Raw genomic sequence first — 7,321 nt, 5'->3', positions numbered from 1 at the left:
GACCCCGACAAGACAAGAAAAGGCATTTATTTCTAAAGCATAAAACCTGCTTCTGGTCTTCACTAAACAAGCAGAACAAAGGTCAAAGGTCAAAGCTGTCGAACAATGGAAAAATAACTGATGGTGGTGGAAAAGAAAGGACACTCAGGGCAAGAACTGGATACTTCTTAAAGTTTCTGATATAGTACCCTTATCTCTTTGGTTTTGGGATGTGAAACATGGCATTGGTTTGATGGCGTGTCCCTCTCACAGCACGTGGACGCCTGCATGTCTGTCTCACACACCACTGGAAATCTTACTGCCCGTGAAATACGAAGCTGTCAAACGTCTCCACCATGAAACAGTGAAGTTTTCACGAGGGCTGGGGACGGGGTGGAGAGGCGGGTCTCTAGGGGGAAGTTAAGCCACAAGCTAATCAGGAGTTTAGACTACAAAGGCAGTTCTCCCGGTTAATTGAAACCAGTTAAAAGGGGAAGGTATGTCTCGAGATATCTCCAAGGAAAATCGATGACTCTGATGAATGAGCTCTGGATAGGGTCTTTGAAATTAGAAAAAAGATCCCTGCAAGGTTGGGAAGAATTCTTTGTGTTCGCTTTCCTTCGCCGTGTGGATGGTGGGTGGCGCAATACACTGGAGGGTTTTTTGGAAGGACGTTCCCGGGGTATTCCAGCAATGCGTGTCAGAGCGGCAACAGGACGGAGGTCATCGCTCATCCAGAGTCTTTAATCTTGTAAACCCTCCTCCCCTTTCTCCTCATCAGTTCCCTCCTTTCCACTTGCTGTCGTCTCCTTTTCACCTCTCGCTTTTCCTCCTTTTGTGGCGTAAGACAAACAAGGTGGAATGGAAGGAGGGGAAAACGGCATCTAATGGTCGAAAAGTCAAAAAACAAAAGCCCTGAAACAACACACAGCAGACTTCTCTTTCCTGAGGGGTAGATTTACTCGGTCTGGGGGTTGTAAAGGTGGGTGGCCCCCGGACACAAGATAGAGTTGCTATCTATGTGTGTGTGTTTAGGTTTTAGTTGAATGACCCCCCCACTGAACCGAGACAAAATGGATGGTGAGGAGTAAAGGGGGGGGGGGGGGGTAAACAGAAGAAGAAAGAGTGGAGAGAGATAGTTATGAAAACAAAAGTATTGTAGCAGATGGGGCCAGGCTTTACCTTGGAGACAGTGTTACGGCACAGGAACTGGGGGGGGGGCATTGAGGAGGAGTTTTATCCCAATCTCTGGAGACAAATCTGGGAGGGGGGTCCACACACACTCCCCACACACACTCCTCACACACACTGTGGGGGGAAGATATATAAAGCAGCTCCCAGGGAGAAAGAGTGTTCAGTGGCAACCCTGCTCATTTCAAATTGAGTGTGATAGTGGCTCCTAAGTGTGCTCATGGGAACCAGAGAGAAGCGTGCTGACTTGGAATAAACTTTTGCAGGTGCTTTTCTTTTCCTCAAGATAAAAGGATTGACTTCACGGGGCCGATTGAAGAGTCGCTGAAGCCTGGCTGCTCTTGAATCTTGAAAACCGTGTTTGATTTTCACGTTTTTCAGACGAGTCGTTGAACTTTTTTACTTCCACCAACGAGAGTCGAGAGCTGAGCGGCTTTCCGGGGAATTCAAACGGCATTTCTGTTTCGCTTTTCTGATCAGTCATTCGACGCACAATGGACGCCCCATTTTTCCCCCACAGAGACACCAACACCACCTTTGTGGACGATCATTTTTTATACCACGACAATGTTCATGGTTTTCGCATCACCGTGGCAATACTCTACTTGGTGGTCTGCTTCCTGGGACTCGCCGGGAACTCCCTCGTCGGTATCGCCATTTTGAAATTGGACAAACTCTCATCTTCCACCACGGTTTACATCTTCAACCTGGCGCTCGCTGACGGACTCTTCATGGTGGGTCTTCCCTTCATAGCGAGCCAGAACTTCCAGAACAAGTGGATGTTCGGCGACACAGCGTGCAAAGTGGTGATGGTTCTGGACGGCCTCAACCAGTTCACCAGCATCTTCTGCCTCACAGCGATGAGTATCGACCGCTACATGGCGTTGGCTGATCCTCTAAAGTTCGCCCGTTGGAGAACGCCTCGTTGGGCAAAGATCGTCTCGGCGTTCCTTTGGCTGTTCTCTCTTCTGACCATCCTACCCATGGCGCTTCACTTCTCCTCCGATGGAGGTTTGTGCATTCCGGACCTCGACTCCGACGCCTGGTGGCTCGGAGTTCTTTCCTACACCTTCGTCATGGGCTTTGCTTTGCCTTTTACCGTCATGACGGCTTCCTACGCGGCGCTTCTGCTAACAATGAGGTCCCAATGGATCCGAATGACGACGACAACGACGCCGAACTTTGAAACCCACCGCGCGGAGTCACAGGTCACGAAAATGGTGGTTGCAGTCGTGGTGGTTTTCGGGATATGTTGGCTGCCGTTTTACACCTTAAACTTCTACGCTCTGTACCAAACGGGCTTGTATTTGACCTTCGCCAGAGCCTTTGAGTTAATTGTGCTGCTGTCGTACTCGTGGAGCTGTGCCAACCCCATCCTCTACGCATGCTTTTCCGAAACTTTTCGGAGATACTTCCGGACCCTCCTCTGCCCAGCCGCCAAATCATCTCCCAGCATGCAATGCAACACTGAACGGTATGACTTAAATGACGCAAGTTTGACCATTCTGGCATAGAGACGGTTAAAAGCTCACTCAATATCCGGTCACTGCATAATACGTCTTCCAACTTATTTAAAAAGACATTTAGATATGTGATCAATTCAGATTTTTTACTTTTCTTAGCTTTGAATACATTGTTGTACATAATTTCTTTGATTTTACTTGTCCTATGTTATCAGATTTGCTACATTTTGTTGGATTTTGTTCATGAATTTCCTCTCGTGATGCACTGCAGATACTTCTTCAGATTTATTTGATGGTCTGTGGATACATTTATTTAGTTTTTTAACCTTGACTTGGAATATGTTGAGGTTGTACATATCTTTTGAGCTCTCTTGACCTATGTGATCTGAATTGAGGTAATATTGTCTAAAATATATGTGTTTCATCAAGTGTATGTAGAGATTGAGATGTTTTTTTATCGGAACGGTGTTGGTTCAGTGTTCAAGTACCGACTGGCTGCACGGCTGAAAGAAATCACTGTAATATCCCTGTGCGAATGGAAAAAGACACCCTTTCAGAGAGTATCTTGCCACAAAGGCAGCAAAATACTCATCAAACCGCATACTTCAATTGGATATGCTATTCCACAAATCCCCGTTCTTGACAGAGTACCTCATGCTCTATCTGACTCAGACCTTTCGAACCATTCTTTTTCTTCTAATAACTGCACCTGCTGAGCCGAGACGCTCCACTGCATCTCCTGCCTTTCATCAGAACTAATGAAATGAGGCACGAGAGGGATGAAGTGTGGACAGGTGGAGTGTAAACAGAGAAACACGAGTCACATGTCCGCGGGCAAACACCAGCACACACACACAAAGCTCCTCGACTCCCAGAGCTGGAGTATGCGCTGCTGGCTTTACGTGCAGATGGATGTTTAGGACATCTGTCTGAAGACTTCACATTATGCCTCATGTGCTCATTTAAACACAACATGTCGGAAAACTCGTAATGCAAAAATCCATTGTCTTAATGTCAGTAATGAACGGGGGAAATGTCCTGGTGATATCTATTAGTTACATTTTTTATCCTATCGATCGTTTCTGAGTTTCACAATCCATATTTGTTTTCAAAAATATGTTTTTCTCCTCCTTTCTTCAGCAGATGTCTCCTCTTCAGTAGCGCGCGCACACACACACACACACACACACACACACACACCTGTCCAGCTTCATTTCCTGGCGATATCTATTAGTTACATTTTTTATCCTATCGATCGTTTCTGAGTTTCACAATCCATATTTGTTTTCAAAAATATGTTTTTCTCCTCCTTTCTTCAGCAGATGTCTCCTCTTCAGTAACACACTCACACACACACACACACACACACACACACACACACACACACACACACACACACACACACACACACACACCTGTCCAGCTTCATTTCCTGGCGATATCTATTAGTTACATTTTTTATCCTATCGATCGTTTCTGAGTTTCACAATCCATATTTGTTTTCAAAAATATGTTTTTCTCCTCCTTTCTTCAGCAGATGTCTCCTCTTCAGTAACACACTCACACACACACACACACACACACACACACACACACACACACACACACACACACACACACACACACACACACACACACCTGTCCAGCTTCATTTCCTGGCGATATCTATTAGTTACATTTTTTATCCTATCGATCGTTTCTGAGTTTCACAATCCATATTTGTTTTCAAAAATATGTTTTTCTCCTCCTTTCTTCAGCAGATGTCTCCTCTTCAGTAGCGCGCGCACACACACACACACACACACACACACACACACACACACACACACACACACACACACACACACACACACACACCTGTCCAGCTTCATTTCCTGGCGATATCTATTAGTTACATTTTTTATCCTATCGATCGTTTCTGAGTTTCACAATCCATATTTGTTTTCAAAAATATGTTTTTCTCCTCCTTTCTTCAGCAGATGTCTCCTCTCAGTAACACACTCACACACACACACACACACACACACACACACACACACACACACACACCCTGTCCAGCTTCATTTCCTGGCGATATTTATTAGTTACATTTTTTATCCTATCGATCGTTTCTGAGTTTCACAATCCATATTTGTTTTCAAAAATATGTTTCTCTCCTCCTTTCTTCAGCAGATCTCTCCTCTTCAGTAGCACACACACACACACACACACACACACACACACACACACACACACACACACACACACACACACACACACACACACACACACACACACACACACACACACACACACACACACACACACACACACACACACACACACACACACACACACACACACACACACACACCTGTCCAGCTTCATTCCTCTCTATATTCTGAAGCTCTTTACAGAGCATTCACACACCATTTACGACCTGATTTATGGTACAATTATTCATAAAACATGTCGAGAAAGGGTTGTTTTTTAATGACTGTGTACAAAATGTCATGATTTAAGCTTCACAGAAAAGAAGACTCTGATGTAAAGAACAATTTAATCCTAAAACTATGGCAAAAATATATTTGCATGGCTGTTGACAGAACTTTCTAATTACACATGGCCCTTTGTAAAAACCTTAAGAGATATGCCATCAATATTCAAGCATTTTGAACCTGGCTTTATCGAATTTTGACATTCTTCTGTAAATACATTTACATTAGCAGAACTCTTACATTCTTTTCATTAATTTGAGTTGTGCTTTTCATGCACAATGACACATTTACATGCTTTTCAAATTGTATTAGTTTCAGGCTTCTTTCGTCTTGAAATGATCATGCATCCTGGACGATTTCAATAGCGAAATTATATATACTCACTGCCAAAATTAACTAAATCATAACATGTATATAATTAAAAAAAACAGGAAATAGATGTGTCGGAAAGCAAAGGGTCAGATAGATGTAGATGCTGTCAATTATCTGTGATGTAAATATGTATAAATAAGAAGATAATGTGTGCGTGACAATCTGTATCGTGATGACGTGATGTAATACTCGATGTAAGAGGCGCATAATAGTAAACATATAGTCACTTTACTGTGTATGTCAGCATGTTACACTCTGTTGCTGTATGACTGTGAACAAACAGAAGGTGTTTCATGTGGAATAAAACTTCTGCCAAACACTCTGTTTTTCTTGTATGGATGCGAGGAAATGTTATCAATGATTTGTTACATCAGCGTAGTGGGAAGTTACTTCGGAAAAACTCCACATATCAGCCGGTATCAGCAGGACATGTTGTACTTTTTACGCCACTGCATTTTGTGGGCCACCATTACTTCTCAGAGAAAGATGTAATTAAGTACATTTACTTATCTATCGTACTTCATTTCAATGTTGAGGTGTGTGTAAACATTTCAGGGAGATGTATTGTACTTTACGAAAGAACTTCTTACATAGAAAGCAATAATGATAATCTTATTATGCATTGATGTGGATTAATCTCCCAAAAGGCATCAAAGCTAAAAGTATTTTTGATACTTGGTATAAGTAAAGTAAAGGAGTGTGGGCTTACACAATAACAATAAAACTATAAGTACTTCACACAGTGTATTATTGGTACTTTCACTCAGGAAAAAGCGCATCTTCAAAAGCAAGACACAATGGAAGATTTATAAAGTGAAATACAGAGAATCTTTGGTGAATCTTCCCCAAAACCTCCAGGATCTTCTTCTGTACGAGTGAGAGCTTTACTACTGTCCCTGGTGGGCGTTGTGTGAAATGGAAAGATGTTAGTCCTTTCTGCTGAGACGAGTGTCTTCCAACTTGATCTAATAAACCCTGCGACATCTCCCTGAAACTTTTACACATGCTCACATGCCAACGGCAGAGAAGAAAGTGAGAGGTGTCAGCCCAAAAAACACATTTGTAAAATGATTTCATTAATAATAATGTAGGAACAGTTCCATAAAGCTTAATTAGTTAAGAGGTCATCTAAGGTCTAATATGCTGGTTTACAATATGTTTTAACGCCTAAAATGTTACTGGTGTTGGTCAAAGTCATACTTTCACATAATAAAATAAATATACTATTACTTTGTACTCTTCTGTTTTACAAAATACACGTCTAAAATATTATAACCATGTAAAAAAAGTCTGATTTCCCGAAGAAATATGTCTTTAAATGTCTTCATTGTTAAGTATCCAATAAAGTGCAAAATGGCCCTGAACTCAATCACCTCTTTCTTTTCAAACCCGATATCCCACTCCATACACGGATACTACTGAGCTTAAATAAACAATAAGGTTTTCAGGTTTACCTGAAGGCGTCACTGAGGTCATGGAAATGTAATTGTCTGTGAACATGGAGGCCAGGTGCTGGAGTTCAAGGAGGGGAAAGCTAAGTGCGTGGTATAAACGGTGTTTTCTATAAAGTGGGGCATGAATGAGTCCTAAAAGCCGTAAATTAGCATTTTAGCACTTCCTGTTCCTCGTCTGGAAGTCAATGTGTTTTCCTCCTTAAATATTTTTTCAATATTTTGAGATTTGGTTGAGCGGGGTATACTTGTACTTTTACTAGTCCTTTATTAGAGATGTGTCTGTCTTTTTCCCTGCAAACAGAATCTACCTACGGGTACAAATAAATAACCTGAACCTGAACATAAAATAGTTCAGTAAATACCCCACTGGTGCATTTTAAAACGG

General features: G+C 42.2%; 1 protein-coding gene across 1 annotated transcript; it reads left to right on the top strand.

The window, feature by feature from the left end:
* The first annotated feature begins 1,277 nt into the window (after positions 1-1,277).
* LOC117444601 (somatostatin receptor type 2-like) lies at positions 1,278-6,220 on the top strand. The gene has a single exon (XM_034080045.2). The coding sequence runs from the start codon at positions 1,665-1,667 to the stop codon at positions 2,682-2,684; it is 1,020 nt and encodes a 339-aa protein (XP_033935936.1). The 5' UTR covers positions 1,278-1,664; the 3' UTR covers positions 2,685-6,220.
* Positions 6,221-7,321: the final 1,101 nt, after the last annotated feature.

The sequence above is a fragment of the Pseudochaenichthys georgianus genome, unplaced genomic scaffold (genome assembly GCF_902827115.2).
Source record: "Pseudochaenichthys georgianus unplaced genomic scaffold, fPseGeo1.2 scaffold_849_arrow_ctg1, whole genome shotgun sequence".
Classification (NCBI taxonomy): Eukaryota; Metazoa; Chordata; class Actinopteri; order Perciformes; family Channichthyidae; genus Pseudochaenichthys; species Pseudochaenichthys georgianus.
The sequence above is the reverse complement of the archived record's forward strand: the minus strand, read 5'-3'. Positions and strand labels throughout refer to the sequence as shown.

What these genes read in the sequence shown, in the direction of transcription:
- LOC117444601 (XM_034080045.2), top strand. Translation starts at nt 1,665, where the DNA reads ATGGACGCCCCATTTTTCCCCCACAGAGACACCAACACCACCTTTGTG.